We start from the raw sequence: 23100 nt of genomic DNA, 5'->3' as shown, positions 1-23100 counted from the left end.
AACAATTCTATGACACGTTTGATTCAATTCATTCTCTTTCTTGCCTGTCTCAAGAAGTTAAATCTCACTGTTAAGATTGTGAAATCCCATTTAATTGTCAATCAAGTAATTATTGTGAAAAACATAATTCTATGCAAAGTTTTTACCATATATGAGGAGAAGATCCCTGAAGCTGCTTTAGGAAGTATATGTATTTTTCAAATGCTTAACCCTTACTGTCTATGAATCACATTTCTACCACTACTCTATATCAAAGGTCTTTGGGCCATTACTGTCTTTAGATGCTCTTCTCTAATTTCTACCCCAAATTACATATATTTGTATTCTACAAGTTTCTTCTGTGCTTATAATGTTCTCATTATCTTTTCATATTTCTAATCTTTCCAAGTCTCTTTTATTGAATACCTCTGGTTTCTTTTTGGTCTAAAACTTATCCTAATTGTAAACTAAAAATGAATTTCACTGATATTCAATTTTATCATTTGTTTTCTTAACCATTAAGTACACAGATGCAATACAGATGTAATAATCTTTTATAGTCATATTGCAATTTCATAACTATAAATTCCAATAAAACTAGGAAACTTTAATTTTAATAAGTGAGATCATAATGTATACAGAGCTGCCATAAGGTATAAATTAAATCATGTATATACATAAATACACATACACATTCCAAAAGCACTTTGAAGAGTTCCAAGTGTTTCTTCTTTAGCTATTGCTAGATGTTTCCAAACACAGCATAAAACTGCTCATCACAACACCCCGTGTGGTAATGTCAAGAGGAGAGTTGGAATGGGGTGAAAGGCACAGAATTCACAGTAAGACACAGCTCACTGTGTGAACAAGGAAAGCCAGATTTGTGAGCACTGATGGTTTAAACAACAACGTGGAGCCACTGATTTTCTGAACTGACTGTAAGAAATAGCAGTTGCTAGTACTTATACAACCTTTTACATAGGACATCATACCAAGTGCCACCCAAGTATAAAAGATCCATTCAGTTGTCTCAAGAGGTGAAGTTACATACAAATCTCAAGGACAAGAATGGGCATCTGAGAGACCAGTCCTCCTGTGGCTAGATGGTGTGCCACATGGCCGTTCTTTAGTCAGGTTCTGCTAGAGAGAAGGCCAACTTTTGGCTAACGCAGGATCCTTGGATCAAACTAACAAAGTTTTCAGCCTACAGAATAAAGCATATTAAAGTCTGAGCCTTACAAGTCAATTCAGGAAGCTAGAAAATACATTAAAACATTTTTTTTTCCAAGATGGTTTAATCACTTTTCAGAGAAACAAAACTTTCCAACGAGCAAGTGAAAGTACCCCCAAATCTTCCAGCAGGGTCCTCTGCCACTACCTGGGCACGGCCACATTCTTCCTCCAAGAGAAGTGCTCAATTTTCATCACCAGTGTTCTCAGTAGATCCACTATTCACTGAAAAAATAAGTAAACATACAGCCAAGTGTGTATACTGTTTCTATTTAGCCTGTTCTGTTTTTCCCTCTTCTCTCCTCCCTTCTGATTCATACCAACAGCTCTGCTCATGGGGACAGACAAACCATGTCATGTCCCAGGCAGCTGAGATATACAATTCTGGCCACAATAAATACAGAAATGATGTCTGAAAGTGGCAATTATATTTTGTGAGGTAACATCCTTCCTGACTCTGCGGAAGACTCAGGAATGGTCACTTCACAGTGTGGGTAGGATCTGATACTTGCACCACTGAACAGACCACTATTATCACTCAGGCTGGCCAAGTGTGGCTGGAATAAATTTTTCCAGGATTTTTTTTAAACTTAAAATTGAGGGTCAGTATATAGTGAATGAATGTGGGCTGACAGAAGACTAGCTAATCGCCATCTCCTTCTTTTCATAGGAAAGGAGACTGAGAGCAGAAATGGAGCTCCTTTAAAGGAGCTGTCTTGACTACAGCAAAACTATGATTTACTCACTAATGGAGAGTTCTACGAGGATAGACACTGGGCCTTTCTCTCCTATATTTATTTCCCCAGTGTAGCATGTATACTGAATTAATATAACTGTAAGCTACTCCAACTTATAGATTTTTTTTTTTTCAATTTGCAAAATGGGAACCAGAATAACTGCTCTATTTATTTTATTGTACAGGGAAGCTAAAAGGAAATAGCACATAAACACTTTGAAAACTCTTAAGGTTAAAATACAGATTATTTGCTTGAGGCTTATAGCCCTTTATCTCCATTGTGCAGGTAAGGAAAATAAAGCTCAGAAGCAGAGTGAATGCCAAGGACCCAGCTAATAAGAGGTGATGCTAGAACCATAAATTTGGATCTTGCTTTATATTCCAATTGCCAAGTTCCTTGGGTTTGCCAATGGTACCTAGATGTAAAACTGTACCAGCAACCAAACTGGTGTCCATCGGGCCATTTTTACAAGGAAGGCACTGAAATAGGTTCTACCCAAGATATGGTCCTGATCTTTATAGAAGTTCATAAAGATCCAAGCAGAGTCCTTCATAGCAGAGTCCTTCAGGTCTCATTCCATGATAATACAAGTTAGCTGTTTTCTCCTCTGGCAGGATTGAAACCATTATAGACCTCATTGCACTGTATGGTTGCCATGTGTGCTCTTGTGCCTGAACTCCATCCCCAACCCACTCCCCCCCACCCCCCTCCCACAGAAACAGAAAGGAAGAGAGAGGGGGTAAGCAGGAGTGAGGCAGGAGAAAGGAAGAAAGGATTTACTGGCCCAAGAAGAGACTGATGTGGGAACTCCCTGACAGTCTGGTGATTAAGATTCAGTGCTTTCACTGCTGAGGGCCCAGGTTCAATCCATGGTGGGGGAACTAAAGTCCCAAAAGCCTCATGTCACGGTCTAAATAAATAAATAAAGGATTGATATATAAGTAACTTCTATGTTAGTGTTTTCACTAATTCAAGTAATCATTTTTGGGTTGTGTGCATGCATGCTAAGTCACTTCAGTTGTGTCTGACTCTTTTAGACCCTATGGACCACAGCCAGCTAGGCACCTCTGTCCAAGGGATTCTCCAGGCTAGAATACTGGAGTGGGCTGCCATGGCCTCCTCCAAGGGGATCTTCCCAACCTAGGGATGAAACCTGCACCTCTTAAGTCTCCAGTACTGGCAGGCAGGTTCTTTACCACTAGCGCCACCTGGGAAACCTAAAAAGGCAGAAGTATTCTGTGATTCTGAGTTATATTAGAGAAAAATATTTTGCTAATTTTTAAGTTAATGGGCTTTGTGCTGTTTGGTATTGCGGTTTGGGATGCTTTTGCTTTTGCTGCTTACTGAAGTTGCCCAGTTTTCTTCTTTTAATGGAGCTCCATTCTTTTTTTTTCCTTAGTCTGAAATGTAGCATGCCTTTACTGTGTTATTTAAATCTACCAGCTAAGTTTGGCAAACAGGACCTGTGAGACAAGAAACACCACTCTGAGCACTTCCCACTGCAATGATACAAGGTGTGGGGGCAGCACTCTACGCCTCCAATCCAGTGGGGCTACATTAACTGCTTAACCTTTTCCATTTCATAAAAAGCCAAAAGCAAACAAAACTTGTCTATTGCCCATAGACGGAGGCAGACTTTTAAAAAAATAAACTATGGCCATCTATACTCATAACAAACATTTTAACAATTATCAAATGTGAAAACAACTGAATCCCAGGCCAGAAATACACATCCCCCAAACTAGAAGAGACACCTTTGCTATGAACTCGAGATCAAAATCCAACTTTTTTTGCCTCTGGAGAGAGAAAAAAATCTCAAGGCTTTCCAAAGAAAATGCCCCATTCTTATATAACACCCTCTTTCTGCTCTCCCCTGCACTAAGGGACCACCCTGTAGAATATCCAGTGCTGTGAGAATGTACAAAGAAAAAGCCACCTTGAAGTGCTTACACAAAGAAATGCAGCTACAGGAAGACCTGGCATTGTTTTTAGAGCGCATGTATTCATGATGTGACAACACTGATGTGGTCAGGTCCTCTTCAGTTCTCTGCTACAGCAGCTCTGAATGATCCTCTATACTGAAAGCGCAAGTCACTTGAGGTTCATGTAAATAAGTCAAATGTCGAACAGCCACCAAAAAATACCAAATTTTACTTCATAAGGTTCCAAGTACACTACAAAAGTAGCCTTTTCTCTTTGCTTCGTGACAGGAAGCCTTACTTCAATGTGCATTCCTAAAGACGGTGAAAGAGGAGCTGTGTGTGCTCTGTTTATTTACACAGACAATGTTTGCTCTGGCTAGTAACCCGTATTACTAAACAACTTTCCCTGAAACCAACATTTAGAGAGGGAGCTATGTGAATTATATTAAGGAAAAAGAAAGGTTTTACACAGTTTAAAAAAAAAAAAAAGTGGAACTGGCCATTTAGTACTGAAATTTCTAATTTAATTTGAAAAAAATAAAAATGGATGCTCTCAAATTGTAAACAAAACAAAACATAAAGTCAAGAATTAACCTAAAGATTTAGAGAGCTAATTGATTATTAGAAACTTCATGTTTGCCAATTAAAAATTTGACTTCAAATTGTGGCACTGACAAAATTTGACTAGTTTAAAAAATTTTTTTCTATTAACTTTCACAAAGAAAAAAAGCTACCATACACACATACAGAGAAGACCTTACAACAAAGGTTATTGCCCATTAAGAGTCTATAATGCTGGTATAACAATAAAACCTGAACCATATTTCCAATCCAAGGATTCTATGGTTCTCTGGAGTTACAATGAGACCTGGCCTGTACCTATAATTCTTAGCTTAAAGTGCTATCTAGTGGTTCTGAGTTAAGGTAAGTAATTTCGTTTTCTTTTTAGAATTTTTAAATTTTATTCATCTTCTAGAATTTACATTCAGCTACATAATTAGTTTCAACAGTAACTGCAAATACGGATAAGTCACCTTATATACTTACATTTTACACATACCATTTCCAGTTTTGGTACTTCCTCCCAACTTCACTACTCACCAAAGAGGGAAAAGTATAGAATACTAAAAATGTTTTGTGATCTCTCATTTTAGGAATCTCTAAGGAGTTTTAACTAGGGAATAAATTTATCTGATTTTAGACAGACTGTTACTTAAAGATTATTACCTTAGAAAAACACAAAATACAAAAAACTCCAAAGAGGGAAAGGACATCTTTTTATAGGCAGACATTCAGTGATTCATTCATTTTAAGTTGATAAAAGCTTACAGGCTCTCAAACAGGACTGAAGCAACAGCTCAATTATATTTTTCTTTATAGCATTATCTGTAGTTACAGAGGAAATTCAGTTATGTGTGTAAATACAGTGAGAAAATACATAAAGACAATCATGTAACTGTTTCAATTTCACCAGTTATTTAAAAGTTACCAGGAAGAAATTTATACTCACCTTGGTGAAGAACTTTCATGTCATTACTGTATTCTTTTAATACCACATGTAATGTTGGGTACTCAATGATCACTTTGCCCCTCAAATTGTCAAGGAGACTTTTGTCAGGATCCACCTCATAATATCTTTTAGAAAAAAGGCAAAACAAAAATAAAAACACCCTTTTATTTGAAGTTACTCATAAACAAAATATGAGTCCCTTATATTAAAAATTTTTAAATGGAGACGACAATGATTCAATAGCTGCTTTCTTATAATATAGTAAGTTTACCACTGCTAAGAAAATTTGGTAAAAGAGCTATTATTATGATGTCCCAAAGTAAATCAAAAGCATATCAAATAATTTGACACTAGGAAAGCTCTAGAATAAGTTATTCATTTTCATCTTAAGGGATAAAGGCTTTTATATAATATCTATATTTGATGTGTCCTGAATTTTTCTTGGATAAAATACTGACTAGCTAAAAATTCAAATTCCTCAAATATATTTAGTTTGAGCCTTAAAAGAAAACCAAACAACTAGCCCTGATAGTTTACAGTAATATATGGCAGTAAAATAACTGGCTATAAAATACTTCTGTAAAAATTTAATTCTAAATTATATTTTCCAAAATTTATATTACCATATAATTAAATCTGGCTTTCCTTTATTTTGAAATTAAAAAAAAAACAAGTTTGAGTTTATGAATGAGGTAAAAGCACAAAATATAAGAAATATGGAGTTTATCTATAAAGAGTTGGACACGACTGAGTGACTTGCATTTTTTGGGCTTTCCTGATAGCTCAGTTGGTAAAGAATCTGCCTGTGATACAGGAGAACCCGGTTCAATTCCTGGGTTGCGAAGAGCCACTGGAGAAGGGATAGGCTACCCACTCTAGTATTTCTAGTATTCTTAGGCTTCCCTCATGGCTCAGCTGGTAAAGAATCTGCCTGCAATGCGGGAGATGCGGGTTCAATTCCTGGGTTGGGAAGATCCCCTAGAGAAGGGAAAGGCTACCCACTCCAGTATTCTGGCCTGGAGAATTCCATGGATTGTATAGTCCATGGGGTCGCAGAGTCAGACATGACTGAGCAACTTTTACTTTCACTATGACATAAGCCAATGAATGTGTCACAGGAAATTAGATGTTAATATTCTTTAAAGTATGAAATTCTCAAGTCATTATTTAAAAACAATTTTTTTTCAGTTGATTAAAGTTATATGCCCCTAGCATTCTTCCTTGCTTGCTCTCTGAGATAGGAAGAAAGGACTGAATTTCAGCTAGCTCATTAGGAGCTGTTTAAGAGAATGTGCTGGCATGTGACTATCATGTCATGACAAAGAGGAAAAACCTCAGAACCTCCACCAGTATAGTGCAGAAGTTCTCCAACTTTTTTTCTCTTATCTCCACAGATGACAGATGATACTCACATGCAAAGCACATATGCCAAGAGATACCAGGCCTGACAGCTGGAACACCATCCTCTTTCCTTCCACTCAAGAAAATACACTGAAATACCAGTGATCAACAGTGAGGCTGCCACTGAGATATATTTGAATCTGCTGTAATTTTAAGAGTAAAACATTCAAATTTTGGTATTTCTTAGTTAGCAACAAACTATTTGCACCACACTTCGCAGCTGACTGAGACATGCAGCACATTTACTAAGAATTCTTGGTGTAGTGATTCCTCTGTAGGCTAACTCTGTCCCATGCAATAGTTTTTCAATGAGGGAAAACAGAATTTCTTCACAAAATGCAAAGCTGAGCCCACTACAAAAACTGATTTCTTTTTAAGAAATGAGTGACAAGTGAGAAAACAAGTGTAAACCCAAAACTTTACTTATGTTTGCATGACCACAATTAAATTCTTCACTTGAGAATCATAGAATATTTTTTATGTTGGAAAGAAACCTGAAATGCAAAACACTCAGTTTTCCTAAACTAGTCACCCTCATGCCCATAGGCCACAGAACGCATACATTCTTCTCCCTGTGTAATGTAATACAGACGTGTTTATGATACTTTAAAAGTGGTTCCAGCCTTCAAGGAATAAATGCTTCACATCTTTTACACGTTATTTCCATTTGAAACAAGCCGTATTTTTTTTAAAAGTTAACAGTGATTATACAAAAAAGAGAGATTGAATTAGATATAGAAGTATACAATTAACTTTTATAAAGTAAAATATAAAATGGATGTAATTCAGTTTTTCTTAGGAGAAAGTAAGACTTGAAGTTTCAAATAGGAACTTTTCAAGTGGCATCCTACAAACACTTGTAGCAACTTATCTTCTGTACATTTTAAATGAATCATAGGTTTCTATTAAGAGACATTTTCCAAATAAGGGAATGTTTTCTACATATTTAATTATTTTCGGTAAAGAATTTTCAGTTCATATCTAATGTTTTAGGTATTTTCTTTGTAAAATATTACATCTTCGTTAAGCTTCTCTAGATTTCCAAAGTGAAACTATTAAAATAAACCTGGTATGTTGTGTGGTTTTAATTAGAATCACTGAATTTTACTTAGTGCTTACTAAAAGATGTTGCAAACTTATCATAGCAATATTGCTATCGAGTGTCAATAAGCTTGGAGAACTGTTTTCCAGTCTGTCACTTAAAAGAGGTCAGACTTCACTGAAATTCTGCATTTCTTTGATTTTTCTTACTAGTGGTTACTCTTAGTCTACCATTAATATTTGCCAATAATTAGGAAGTAAATTATGTAAACTGTTTTATAAAGAAAGGCTATTGAACATACATGTGGTAACATTTTGTGGACCTGGGGTTTAGTTAAAGGAGGCAGTGACTTTTGCTGGTTGCTTGGGTTTGGAGTCTTAACACTCAAAGTCCTGGCTCCATCTCTTACTGGTCTGTTTCTTGACAAGTTACTTCTCTAATTCCTATTCCATGCTCGAATGTGGAGATAATAACCGTACCACTTCAGAGAATTATTACAAAGGCTAAATGATAAAACACAGAAATTGTTAACTCATTTACTTAATCTGTGAACACTTTTACAGTTGTATTTACCTAAAATAACAATTCATTCTTACAGAAACTTTAGTTCAAAACAGTGAACATTTTCAATAACGAAGAATGGCACTTATGTAGCACTGAAACACTTACTTTTTATGTGTTCTGCATTTTTAAATGTAGCCTCACAGCCTTCCTCACAACTTTCAAATCACTATTTTGTATTACATTTACTTTCAAGAGGCTATAACTACTTTGAATGCTTCTGTTTCCATTATCGTGAGGCAAGCTGTAGAGTCTAGCTTAGCACTGCCCAAAACCTTTAGGAGTCAGCTCCTTTGCAAGCCATTAAGTCACTGAATCCTAAGTGAAAGCTTCATCTTTTTTTGAAATTTTCACGAACTCTGGTGTTCCCATTAGTAAAGGGTTCTATAACCACAAGACAAACCACTTGGGTTTGAAAGAATTTACATACCAACATTTGTCTTTTCTTTTCCCCTTAGGGACTCTCTTAGACATTTCCTCTTGTTATTTCACTTGCTTATTACTCTCACAGGCTCACTAGCCGACCCAGCTCCAGGCACCTTCACCGGGGCATCGCAAGGGCAGCACAGCTCAGGAGGCTAAACAGGTATTAGGGTGATTGATATCATATATGTAGAAGAGGATTGATGTTCAAGGGTATGCTTTTAAGCTTAGCTCTGTTACCAGCTTTCAAAGAAACTGGCCAAGTTCTTGAACTTCCTTCTCTCTTTATTAGCAATTTAGGATTTTTTAAACTTCTCATAACTCAAAAGGAGACAAGAGCTTTAAAAAAAAAAGAGAGGAATCACAAACCACTCTATTTCCTATCTAACCACTGACGACCCTTAGACCATCTTCCCTTTTACCCCCTTAAAAAAACAGGTGAACTAAAATCGAATATTCTACAAATTTAACAGTTTAATAGCAATCCCGAGGTCACAGAATTTTTCCACTACAAAATAAGGTCATTGGATGAGGTGATCACCAAGATCCCTTCAGCTCTAAAACTGTGCAAGTTTTTTGATATTCATCTACGAAAGGCAGCACTTCACCTATATTCTTCATAGTTGTGTGTATTTATTTCTTAATTTAGGTTTCTAGGTTAAAAGTGCAAACTGCACACAGCTGAATCTCTCAGTGTTTAAAAAAGCTTAGCCTTAACATAAATCAGTTTATTGTTATCTGATAGGCAAATGTTTTTCAAGTATGACTTATCTTGGTATAAACTGAATTCAGTAAAGTTAATCAATTATAAACTAAATGTTTTAGATTCATACTTATCAAATTCCTTTAAAATAAGTAATTTTAAAGTACTACACTTATTTCAATAGAGCAGAAAGAGAACAGATTAAGTGAACAAACTAGCTTTTAAAATCCAAATGAAAAGGAAGAAAGAAACCAGATTGGTAATGAAGAACCAGAACAGGGGAGAAAAGGATACATAAATTCAAACTAACACATGCAAAACCAAACTAACACATGTAAAACCAAACTAAATACAGGGGTCAGTTTTTTTTTTTTTTTAACTCTTCTGTTTAAAAGAAAAAGGCATTAGTTAAAATATCTCCAAATGATACTCCCGTGTGACAATTTTTGCAACTCAAATTGTCCACGTCACATTAGAAACAGATTTTGCCTAAGTCAAATTTTCTTCTTATCTAATTTCACTTAGTTTTCATATTAAAAATATAACAGTAGTTGAACTAGTAGTTTGCTGCACCTTGTTTTGGGACTTTTATGTAATTTACGTAAATGTGTAAATGAGGACTCCACATGCTTGTCATGGAGCACTGGTCATGAGTGGGGCAGTGCAGACACCTGCCTCCATTCAGAAAGCTCTACAGCTCAGAAACGCACAGGTAGATGATCCCAGTCTATTGATGACATGAAAGCTATGGGATGTAGTGAAATAAACTGTCCAACTACACATTTTAAAACATTCTTTAAAGAGGGCTTTACAAGGCTCTTATTCTAGATGCCATTAGTAGTAAGCTCAATTACTTGTAAATCCAGAAGGCTTGGGTTCCAATCTTATCACAGGTCCTTACATGCTCTGATTTCTCAAGGGTATTCAATTTTCCTCATCAGTATAATGATGGAAGTTATCTAGCTTGTAAAAGTTTTCTAGCTCATCAGTAGGCTTGTAAAGATTAAATGTAATAGATGAAAATGTTTCTAAAATGTAACTTGCCAAACTAGTATCAGTAATAAGACTTTGCACTTCAAAGGTAGTTTTGCACCTTTAGCAGGAAAATAACATACTTTTCAGGAATTATGTTCATTGTTTATATGATGGACAAGTTAGTAGAAAAAAGTATAAATCCTGTAGACAAAAAGACCTGAGTCCAAATCCTGGCTTTGTAACTGTAATTTGGTTTCTTCGGGTAACTCAATTTCTCAGAGCCCATGATCCCTATCTTAGAGAGATACAGTACATGCTTCATTAGAATTAATGAACATGAAAATGTTGTAAACAGTCCCTAGCATTCATTCACCAATCAATTCCTCAAATACTTATTTAGTATCAACCATGTAAGGTGGCTCAGATGGTAAAGAATTTGCCTGCAATGCAGGAGACCCAGGTTCAAACCCTCAGTTGGGAAGATCCCCCGGAGAAGGAAATGGCAGCCCACTGCAGTATTCTTGCCTGGAAAATCCCATGGACAGAGGAACCTCGAGGGCTACAGTCAACTGGGGTCGCAGAGTCGATATGACTGAGTGACTAACACTAAGATAAAGATAGTCTCCTAGGTAATGGAAGTTCACAGAAATGAACCCTACAGTTGATTGGAAGTGCCAATTAAAGAAACAAGCTATCACATTTCATTGGAACATGTGTCATGATAGAAATCTAAACCTAAGTAGATACTCAATAAACCTTCTCTCTTATCCCTTATTCACCTCCAAATGTTCTTTCAGGCTGCAGAGGTGCCTGTAGTATCTAGGCACTTCATTTGCTAACCCGAGCTCCTTCCCTCTTTAATTCATTCTTAAAAATCCTTCCCCCTGCATGGATTTTCTCCTAATTAACACAGGGAATTTTAATTAGCCTTTCTCCTGTTAACAAAGCATATCTTTCTTCTGGTGCTAGACTAAATGCAAGAGTCTGATACACCTTCAGTCTTCATTAGGAAGTATCACTTTGGAAAATATGATCATGCTCCTCCAAATAACTTATTTAAATGTTAAGTAGTTCATGAATTAACTACACCATAGAATTATTTGCCTGTTTGGTTATTCCTCACTCAACACATACTTACTAAGGTCTACCATGTACCATATGCTGTTTCAAGAACTGGGATTACAATGGTGAACTATTAGGTATTCACTAGAGATGAAAAGATGAAGGCTTTCTAGGAAGAAATCGCATGTACAAGGTATTAATAGAGAATATGGGAACACACACAGAATTCAAACGGTTTTGGTACTTATAAATTTCAGTGAGAAGTCTGGTTGAAAAGGAGATGAGGTACTTTGGCTAAAATGAGTCACCTAGAAATTTCAATACGTCATTATTCTCTCTGCAGAGTATATAAAACTTGATGCAAGTTATTATGTAACTTGCATAACTAGAATGGATAAAATCAGTGGATTAACATCAAGCTGAGAGTTAAAATTTATTTTCCAAGTTTTTAGAGAAAACTTTTTATGTTTTACATAATCCTCTTAATCAATAATCAAAATAGTACATGGTTGAAATGAGATCATTACTATGGAAACTGTAGGCTTGTCATCTGTTAAGACTTTGACTGTCTTATCATTTTGGATCTACTTTTCTGTACAGTCTCTCAAATTAAAAGTCACAAGTTCACAGCAGCTGAAACTTCAACCACTCATCCATTCAGCTGAGTTTCAGCTTCCCTGGAGCTAAGTAAGAGTAAACTTCTCTAAAGCTACGTTTACAATTCTTATCATAAAACTGCCTCAAGCAGAATGCCACACATGAAACCCATTTCATCATTGGATGTGTTGTGAGATGATGAAAGTATTTAGCAACCTGTGCTACATATTTTTTTTATGTGTGCAGACATTCTTCAGGTTTATTCTAACATTTTCTAGTTCTGAAGTGATCCCTTGCTTCCTCTTTTCTAGAGTCCAGATCCAAAATGTGGCCAACGGTTAAGACCATTTTGAGCATGAACTCATCCTGCTCATGATTCTCACTTTGGAAAATAATCAATAATCTCAGCAATGGATAACAAAGAACTGGGGTTGAGTTCTACATCTTCCAAAAACGTGTACTCTGATCATTTATGGCGCTGAGAGGCATGTGTTATATTGAAAAGACCATACCAAGGCTTTGGAAGCAGGTGTGCCTATGTTTGGATCTAGGTTTCACTAATTAGTGGTTACAAATCTGCAGTCTGGGCTTTCTGGGTAATGAAACATATTTATGATGTATAATGTTGGTGTTTAGTCGGTAAGTCCTATCTGACTCTTTGTGACCCCATGAACTGTAGCCCACCAGGCTCCTCTGTCCGTGGGATTTCCAAGGCAAGAAAACTGGAGTGGGTTGATATTCCCTTCTCCGGGAGAACTTCTGGACCCAGGGCTCGAACTCTCATCTCCTGCAGTAAGGTGGATTCTTTACCACTGAGCCACCAGGGAAGCCCAAGGCATACACTGTGTAACATAATTATAATGTCTATAAAATGCTTAACAAAGTACTTAAAAACAGTAGGAGGCACTCAATAAGAGGGTGTCATTAATACTTATTATGGTCCATAAAGACATCCATCAGCCTTTAGATTTAACTCTGATTTTAAACACCCTTGCAGCAAACATTTGTGTATGTCTCCATTTGGGAAAACTTATGCACATTCTTCACACTTTTCTACTTATCATAACCTAAAATAACTTTAGAAAACAAAGATACTTTTGTACATTTTAAAATAGACATCTAAAATTTCATTTAAAAATCTTTATTCACAAGTTTAAACAGATTATAAAGAACACAATTTGTAGTGCAGTGCAAATACTGATAATTTAAAATGAAAATGTTATATCACTCTTAAGTAAATTCACTGGAATTTAAATAAAATGGGAATGGTACCAGTATCACCAACTTAAAAACTGTTTGAACAAGTTCTTCATTAATAGTTAGAAATCTTATATGGTTTCCCCTTTCTCCTTGATTGTCTTTCCATTTCAGTTTTCTACAGAATTTTATCCTAAATACATTCATGTTTGAAAACCTTTTACTTATCACCCAGTTATACTTCCCTATAACAAAAATGTCTATGTTAGGTAAGAATTTCATTTTATTATCTATGAACTTAAGGCTTTAAATGTTAAAATTTCTTCTGGATAGAATAATTTTAATTATTATTATTACAAAACTGATCAAAACAAAAACATATTACAAACATTTAAAGTACAGTTTTACTGGGAAGGCATCTCTTAATGAGATGAGTGAGTGCTGATGATGGCATCTTCTACTAACCTGCAAGGTTGTTTACAACTGATTCTTAGATTAAGTGATTTCCCCCCATTTATCTCTGCAGAATTCATTACTACAATTAAATTCCAAAAGGGAAACAAAAGGAAGTTTTGTGTTCTCTCATCTAGAGAGCACACTGCTGTTAGTCACTAACCCTTCCTTCATCACAGTTATTTTCAAGGGATCTAACTAAAAAAGCAAAACCGGTCTCTGGCTATTTACATAAGACAAGGCATCTGAAAGTAGTTAATGCTGTTCTTAGAAATCCTGGAATTCTTTTAATGTTCTCTGATATATACTTAATTCTATACCATTATTATCAAAATAATCTTAAGTTCCAAGGTCTTCAGTTCCTTAATGGCAGGATATTTTTTTAAAAATCTTAACTTTTAACATGTATATTATAATTTTTTTACTTAGAATATCTTCAAAGTATACTTTTCAATCATTCTCTGTAAGCCTGAAATAAGATTTAGTTTCCTACTACTAGTTCGATTAGGCAAAATGTACAGACCCTATCTTTAAAGATGTAGAAATCTGACTTCAAAAATTCATCCTAATGTTACACATTTCTACACACAACTTCAACAACTCAACTGCATAAACATCTACCAAATACTTCTTATACAGAAAACACATTAGACACGTGTATGGGGTTTAAAAATGTCCTCAAGGAGTTTACCATTCTGGGCAATATTTCTAAGTGTGGTTCCAGGAATAACTTCTATCAGGGTCCCTTACGAGGCAGAGACTGAAAAATGCAGGTTCTATGTAAGATTGACTAAACCCAAAACTCTGAAGGTGGGCTGAAAATCAACATTTTCATCCGTCCTAGATAATTATGATGGACACCAAAATCTGAGAAGCAATGTTCTGAGAAAAGAAACACAGGTTAAACAATCAATTGGAGAGATGCTTTTGCTAAGGGAGCAAAATCAGCCAGTAGGTGTCTGGGCGAGGTGAAAAGCAAGGACACCTGGAGGTGGTGACACAGGCAAGAGACCAGGCTCTCAGAATCAACAAAGTCTGAGAGGTGGTGCCTTGCAGACAGAATTCAGAGTCCAGGAAGTCAGAATCTGAGCAAGTAACCTGAGCTGGAGGGTCACTCTGGTTTAAGGTAGAAGTGGGGGTGGGGGTGGGGGTTGTCTTTGCTTGCTGGTGGGTGGGTGTTAGTGAAAATCAAAAAGAAGTCAGGAGGGTCTCACTTGAGGCCTTTATGGAGGCAAAACCAATTTCCCTAAAAGGGCATAGGAAAAAATATCTTACCTCTTAACTTCACAGTAAATGATTTTTAAATATTTCAAGTTACAGATCCAAAGAAAGTAAAGTAACTTTAGTTTTTTATTTAAAAAACATCCTCTCAACATGGAAATAAAATCATCCAAGAGAAATAGCTCATTCTTTTGCTGGTTGCTTTTTTGCTTAAAAAAAAAAGAAAAAAGTGTTCCAAAATCATTAACGACAACCAGCAACCAGCATAGTAGGAAACAACTAATAGAATCTGTGCTAGTACAACAGGCAGTCCCCACAAGAGTAATAACATCTTCTGTGACGTTCATGAAATCAAAGCTTAGATAATATTTTAATTTGGCCTGGGTTTAAAGTCTCAACTCCTGGCTCTATGTGTCGATTTTTGGAAGTAGAGTAAAGAAAACTGGTCTGTGCACCCATCAAAAACTGACATGCAAAGATGACCATGTTTTCTGCTATGCCGTATTATAAATACATATGTATTATAACATTTACCACATACCTATCTCCATTCCTCGCTGTGAGCATATTGAGGGCTAGTCTTTTAGATGTCTATGTGTTCCTAGGGCTTAGCATTGTGCTGGCATATGGAAGGGACTCAAAGAATATTAACTGAATAAATGAAAAATAAAGACTTGATCAATCTTAACCTATTGATATTTCAGGTCAAGGTTACATATCAAAAAGCATGTTCTCTGAACAATTGCTTTTTCTTAAGAAACATTACATTATACTTGGCAGTTGTTTTAATAATCTCTCTTTCTCTCTCATTTTAGAGAACTGAGAGTTGAAGCATGCAGGAATTGGCAAATACAGTCAGGAGGCCAAATCCTGTCCATTGTCTGTTTTTGTAAATAAGGTTTTATAGTCATACCCACTCATTTATGTATTGTCTATAGCTGTTTATGTGCTTCCGTGGCAGCTTGACAATTGCAACTGTACTGTCTGGCCACTCGCAAAAAAGCTGTCTGAACCCTGCTTTAAAGTGGTATCAACACCTAGCACATAGCAGGCACACATATATTTAAGTGAATTAGTACACTACTTATTGGGTCGTCCCTCATGGCTCAGTTGGTAAAGAATCTGCCTGCAATGCAGGAGACCTGGGTTCGATTCCTGGGTCAGGAAGATCCCTGGAGAATGAAATGGCAACCCACTCCAGTATTCTTGCCCGGAGAATCCCATGGACAGAGGAGTCTGGCAGGCTACAGTCCCTGGGGCCACAAGAGTCAGACACAACTTAGCAACTAAACCACCACCGCACTACTTATTAAAAGAGTTAAGACTGAATTCCTACTATGGGAAAGTCACTGACTCAGCACTGTGAGGAATATAAAAATGAAGATGCATATAGCAGCCACTGTTTTCAAAAGGGAGTTCATGACCATATGGGATGTTTCATTGAGATAAATATAAGACAGGAATGTAGCAATCTATGAGAAGCTTTTGAGGCTCAAAGGATACAGAAATAGGGCGCTTAGTAATAAGGGATTAACATAGAAAGGCCATTCTTTTTGAAAGTAATGACTGAGAAAACGATGACACTGCTAACGTGAAACTCAATATACCTTAACCCTCTCTAGACCTTATCTCCATCTCTCAGAAGACAGGTCCACACCAGGCACCCCAGTCAACTTGGCTTCATGTCTGTTTTCTTCATTACAACAAAACTGTACCCTACTGTCTTATATAAACCCCAATTTTTTTTTTTTTTTAACCCAAATTTTTTAACTTTATAGGCCAAGGAGAGTAAATGTGCTTAATTAATGGCTTTTGAGTAAATCTGGAAAGAATTCATCCCACAACAGTTTAAACCACATTGTTGTCAAAATCAGGATCTTATATAAACATCAAAGCAGCAACAAAGTAAACATAAAATAATAGAAAATGCATCTGAATTTCTTTATGGAAAATAAATGATTCTTTATGGAAAGTAAATAGTAAAATATAGGTCTAAAATTTAATAGATTTGAAAAATTACAACTGAACAAACAACATCAAAGCTGGGAGTACTCTAACTTATTTTGTCAATAAGTTAGCAGCAATATAATGGGTGCCTCTGATGGTGCCTGGTATTACTGTCATAGCCTTTTCTGCTTCAAAACACCCATTTACTCTCTGAAAACAGAAACATGGTGAGAAATGATGTGCAAGAGGGTATCTTACATGAATTCTCCTCCACTGGGAATGTGAGCTCCACAGAGTCAAGAACAGTTTTCCTTCCTGCTATCAGTCTAATATCTATAACACCTGGACCACAGTGGGTACTCACTAAGTGTCTGCTGAATGAATGAATGGATTTACTTAAGCCGACATACATTTACAGTGAGTGAGCGAGTGAAAGTCGCTCAGTCATGCCCGACTCTTTGCCACCTTATGGACTATACACAGTCCATGAAATTCTCTAGGCCAGAATACTGGAGCGGGTAGCCTTTTTCTTCTCCAGGGGATCTTCCCAACCCAGAGATCGAACTCAGGTTAGGTGGATTCTTTACCAGCTGAGCTACAAGGGAAGCCCATTTACTTTTATTAGAAGATACAAATTCAGTCCTGTGTATTCTGGAAAGAAAACACCTAAAGAGCAACAAATTCCTTAGGGTGAGATACACATTCTATGATCACCTAAATCTAAACATAGAAGTTGAATAAAGTAAAGCTAAAGCACAGGAAAACTTAAAATTTCTCTAGCTGATCAGTTATGTAATGGGACAATTGTCATAAACCCTCCAAGAATGAAAACACACAACCAGTGGAAATCACCAATACCAAGTATTTGGTCAAAAGACTACTCTGAAGTTACTGGAGTGCTATAAATCATATAATATACTTAAAATCAGAAAGTCACAAGGAAAATACGTTTCAACCTTCTACGTACTTTTCAGGAAATAATAAAATCCTCCTTATCTTAAATTAGAAGCCTGCATTTTATAACCTATAATAATCTTACTTAGATGTTCTCTGAATGTACTTTCCTTTAATGGTGTAACTGTTATTAAGTACACAATGAAATGTAAACTCTCATCTTAGCCTATCTATGAATGTATAATCTGATGATCACAGGTTTAAAAATCTTTAATTAAAAAAAATCTACTTCTAAATGTATCTCCATAGTATCAAATTTCATTATTCATGATTAGAAATAAAACTGGGGAGTTTTGTGGAAATTAGGATAACTATAATTAAAGCTGACTTAACAGTCAGAGATATAAGGATATACCTTAGCCCAACATAGGTCCACCTTCAGGATAAAGGGTATCTCACTTAGAGTTTCTAACATTATTACTGCCTTAAAGTGAAAAACATCACTAATCAAAGCTATGCAGCATGGCAATTTTTAAAAACAAAATTCTTAGACCTTGGTTGTAAGCTACTGCTTCCTCTTCTTTGATGGCATTTTCATATATCATTGAGTTTAAGTAAACAACTCAAATGGGGAAATCTGGAGGACATGTTTTCCCACATAGATAAGGGAAAGTCAGAATACTTTTCATGTTACTCAGTTTGACTTGGGTTTAGTATTCTAGGTATTCCTTAAAGTCAATAGCACTCAACTTTTACTTTATTATTCTACCATTGTCTCCCCTCTGGGGATTAAAAAGGTTAATCCAAGGCCCAACTGAAGTCCTTCTTAGGTTTCTAAAGAAGGAAAGCCATAATATAAGAGAAAATAAAGGCTCTTATAGGGAAATGGAGCCCAGAGAAGTTGAGTGTCTAGAATTAGATCATCTGATCTTCACTGCAGTATAGTCCTTTGACCTTATTTGGTGAAGGTTTATCCTCTTTGGTCCTTTGTTAAAATACTATCTACCAATCTCACTTGTATCCTCCTGTCTTGGCTATGTTCGGATTTCTTTCTATGCAACTTCCTGAAAAGGTTTTACCAACTGTTTCCCTCCGGGTTGTGTCATGCTCCAGGCATTTCTGTCACTCTCCGAGAAAACTCTGTCCTCGAGGACAAGCTGAGATCACCATTCCCATTCTCTCTTCACAGATTTACAGTACGTATTTCCAAGTCAAAAATGAACACTATCTGGGCCTAAGCAGTCTATCCTACATTTTAAACTTTAAACTATGCAGTATCTTACATTTACCTTACCTTTTATAATAGGTAAGGAATTCAAGGAATTTTGGAAGAAGATGTTTTGTAAGAATCCATTTATCTGTTGTAATAGTAGTAATAACAGCAATAGTAGCAATAGTAATAATAAAAGCATGCACTTACCATGTGCTAAATATTGATCTCAATCTCTCATGACAACCTGATTATTATTACCCCCCAGTTTAGAGACGAGGAAACTAAGGCAGTTAGGCTACGTAATTTACTCACATTAATGTAATCAGCAGCAGACTGAGCCGGGATTCAAACCCAGCTTTGTTTTCACGGCTTGGATGCTTAAATCTCTAAGCTACACAAGCAGATGAGACCAATCATATTTAGTCTGAAGTGGATCTAGTAGTTTTGCTAATGAAACGAAAGGGGGAAAGCATCACAGATCTTAAAAGATGCGTGTCCTGTAATTTAGTGTAATGCACACGTAACTGGCACTTATTAAGGACACACTGCAGGGACTCTCCAAGATCTGTCAACATTGTCTGCCTCATCAACCCATTAAAGGAGGGACAGGGAACCTACTGCTACCAAAACTCTCACGTCACAAGGCTTGTTAGAGCCTGCTTTCTTCACGTTCTGTGTAGAGCTCTTTCCACTGTGATATATTCAATGGTCAGTTTATCACACGAATTTCTTTATTCCTAAAGCAAAACCTGGAACATTGGAACTCTGTTGTATAGAATAGGCTTCCTCGGTGCCTCAGTAGTAAAGAATCTGCTTCAACGCAGGAGATGCAAGTGACTTGGGTTTGACCTCTAGGTCAGGAAGATCCCTTCAGAGTAGGAAATGGCAACCTACTCCAGTATTCTTGCCTAGGAAATTCCGTGAACAGAGGAGCCTGATGGGCTACAGTTCATGGAGTTGTACAACAGCTGGACATGACTGAGGATGCATGCACATACACCTGTACAGACACCTACATACACATACATACACACACCTGCTTGAAATATGATGGAATTTTAAAACCTTTCAGTTGCACATGATGCTATTTTAAAATATTCTAACCAGGGTGATTTTTCAATTGCATTTATCCTATAGTATGATGTGTGATTATCTAAAAATTTTAATTTGAAGGTCATTTTTAAAAGCCTAGGCTCTTCTGACAGCCAGATAATTAGTAAAATAACTAGCCACTTCCACTAAGCAAGCTACTTAGTTGACAGAATTAGAAAACATTTAAAGAAATGGAAAGAGAAGCAACTTTACCTTACTAAATTTTGCTGTATATTTTCTACCTTCATTAAAATTCGGATCCCAGTCTGAGAGCAAATGTAGGCTTTCAACCTGAAATAAAGATGTCATATTAAAGGAAGTAAAACTGCTTTTTAGTGTATTTCATTTTATTTTTTTTTAGTGTATTTTAAAACTGTGTCTATGGAAAACTAAGCATCTATGAGTAGCTAATTATAATCCTTAAAATTTACCTATCCTAGTATAGAAAAAGTGTTAAAGATACTTTCTAACCAACAATCTAAATGTAAAAAAATTACCTATCTTCTCTCTGTACAGATTAATCTTGCTAATTTATTTATTTTTTAAAAAAAGTATCCAATTTGATGACAGGTATTTTGCCTTCTTGTTAAATATATGACCAGTGATAACAATTAGATTATTTGTAGTAAGAGGAAAGGCTTCCTTGGTGGTTCAGTGGTAAAGAATCTGCCTGCTAAGCAGATGAGGGTTTGATCCCTGGGTTGGGGAGAACCCCTGGAGCAGGAAATGGCAACCCACTTCAGTATTCTTGTCTGGGAAATCCCACAAACACAGGAGTCTGGGGGGCTACAGCCCATGGGATCGCAGAGTCAGACATGAGCTGAATGACTAAACAAACAGCGACTACAGTAAGAGGAAAAGAAACACGGTAGTGGTCCCAAAGACACAGTGTGGTGTGTGACAGGTCGGGTTTGAGTCTAGACAACATTTTTTATGAAAATTAGAAGATGAGATTTAACTAGAACTGAATTAGATGCTTTAGAATTCACCCAATTTAAAATTTAAAACAAACCAAGCATTACTATCTTAAGCAGGTATCACCTGGTGAAAAGAAACTCCTGCTGAGAAACACATTCCCATACTAACAGTTTCCTTCTTTCAGTGCCGACTACTATGTGTAAGACTCTGTACCAGGAACCTTATATACGTAATTTTTTAAAAGCTTCATAACAACTCTATCTAGTAAACATCATCCTTCTCATTTTACTGATGGAAAAAATTAAGGCCCAGAAGTTAGGTAAGTAAGTTGGCTCCTGATCACATAGCTAATAAGGGACAGAATTAGCTATTCTAAAGCAGATATTCATAACTGAATCTTTCCACTATGCTATGTTAACCATTTTTGTCCATCTATTTCTGGACAGGAGGCAGAACTACATTACTTAGTTTTATGAAGACTTGGCTGAAACAGGATTTCCTATTTTTAACTACATGGAAACTCTAATTTTCAGAGTTTTGAGTTCAACTTTGAAAGGCAGTTTAGTTTAAGGGGTAAGAGTACAGACTCTGAATCCAGGCCACCCGAATTTGAAACCTAGTTTCCCTAATTATTAGCTCTATGAGGTCACCTAGCCACTGTAAGGCTCAGCTTCTCCACCTGTAAAATGGAAATAATGGCAATAATCTACTTTAAAGGGTTACTGTGAGGATTAAATGAATTAATACAAAGTGTTAAGTACTGTTATTATGACTATAACCAAAATTCTCACCCAAAACATCACCTCTGACTGACAAAGCCTTGAGTACACCCCAAGGAAATGGGACAGAAAGTAAACTGTATGAAAATATCACATTCTAATAAAAATATGGCTTTATTTAATAAATATGCACATAATACACACCTCATTGTGTAGAATAATTTCAGAAAGTTACAAGATTTTTGAAACATACCTTTGACGAATTACAGGATCAGACTTTTCAGGATCAATGTAAGGTCTTAGGATTTCATTAAGAGTTTTATCATCTGGTACTCTTCCCAACAAAAACAAAATTTATTATTTATAATTTTCTACTAAAGGTGTTAATTTAGAATTATTAAATATTGTGGCTTTAGAGAAATAACTGAACACAGACCTTTTATTCTAGTCTTGGCAAAATATAACATCCTTTTAAGCAAAAATTACTTAGGAAAAAAGCTCATACATATTCATATACATTACTGTGCTACATATCCCTACCTATAAAATATAAGTCCTTTCCCTGTCGTTAGTTAGGCAACCTTAAATAAGAAAGTTCTTCCCTAAAATTCATATGGCAATTACAAAGAGAGGACATTTATGCATAGTATGAATATATGCTAAAGATATTATTTAAAAGGCAACTTTAAAATTTTCTTAACCCAAGGAATCAAATAGAATACTGCCATTCAAATTTTTAAATGGTATCTGAAAATGTTCATAATATGAAAAAAGTAGGATAAACAACTGTTACGTGAATTAATTCCAATTATCAGTATACATATTATTCATGTCCAAAATAATGTATTTTCTGAGGACACATTGTGATGTTAATAGCAGTAATTTTATCATAGTAGAATTTGGGATTATTTTTCATTTCCTGTGTAATCACCTGGTTGAAGATTTTTCCTCTTGATTCAGCCCTCCTGATTCTCCCTATGCTGCCCCCTTAACATCTGTCCCCCTGTTGAAGTAAACACTATTATGATTTCTGTGCTAATCACTTCCCTCAGAGTTCTACCACTACTATAGGTATTCCTAAAAAGTATACTTTTATTTTTTTCCATATTTACATACAAAATTCATACTCTATATTCTTCCTTAACTTGGTTTTCTCACTTGACATTACTTTTGAGGTTCATCCATGTTGATATGTGTAATTGTAGTTGATTTACCTTCAGTGGTGTATAGCATTTCATTGTATGAATAGCCCATACTTAGTTATCCATTCTACTACTGACATCACATCACATCACTGACATCAC

The 23100-nt window shown here is 36.0% G+C and overlaps 1 protein-coding gene across 1 annotated transcript in view; it reads right to left on the bottom strand.

Moving 5' to 3' along the window:
* Nucleotides 1–518: 518 nt before the first annotated feature.
* ZNHIT6 (zinc finger HIT-type containing 6) overlaps nt 519–23100 on the bottom strand; it is a 59802-nt gene continuing 37220 nt past the window's right edge. The window contains exons 7-10 of the mRNA XM_061121490.1: nt 22050–22130; nt 20373–20450; nt 5379–5503; nt 519–1434 (exon numbers count right to left, since the gene is read on the bottom strand). Coding sequence (XP_060977473.1) covers nt 1394–1434; nt 5379–5503; nt 20373–20450; nt 22050–22130 — 325 coding nt within the window. The 3' untranslated portion in view covers nt 519–1393. The remainder of the gene's footprint in view (nt 1435–5378; nt 5504–20372; nt 20451–22049; nt 22131–23100) is intronic.

Source organism: Dama dama, chromosome 20 (assembly GCF_033118175.1).
Source record: "Dama dama isolate Ldn47 chromosome 20, ASM3311817v1, whole genome shotgun sequence".
In the NCBI taxonomy this organism is placed as follows: domain Eukaryota; kingdom Metazoa; phylum Chordata; class Mammalia; order Artiodactyla; family Cervidae; genus Dama; species Dama dama.
The sequence above is the reverse complement of the archived record's forward strand: the minus strand, read 5'-3'. Positions and strand labels throughout refer to the sequence as shown.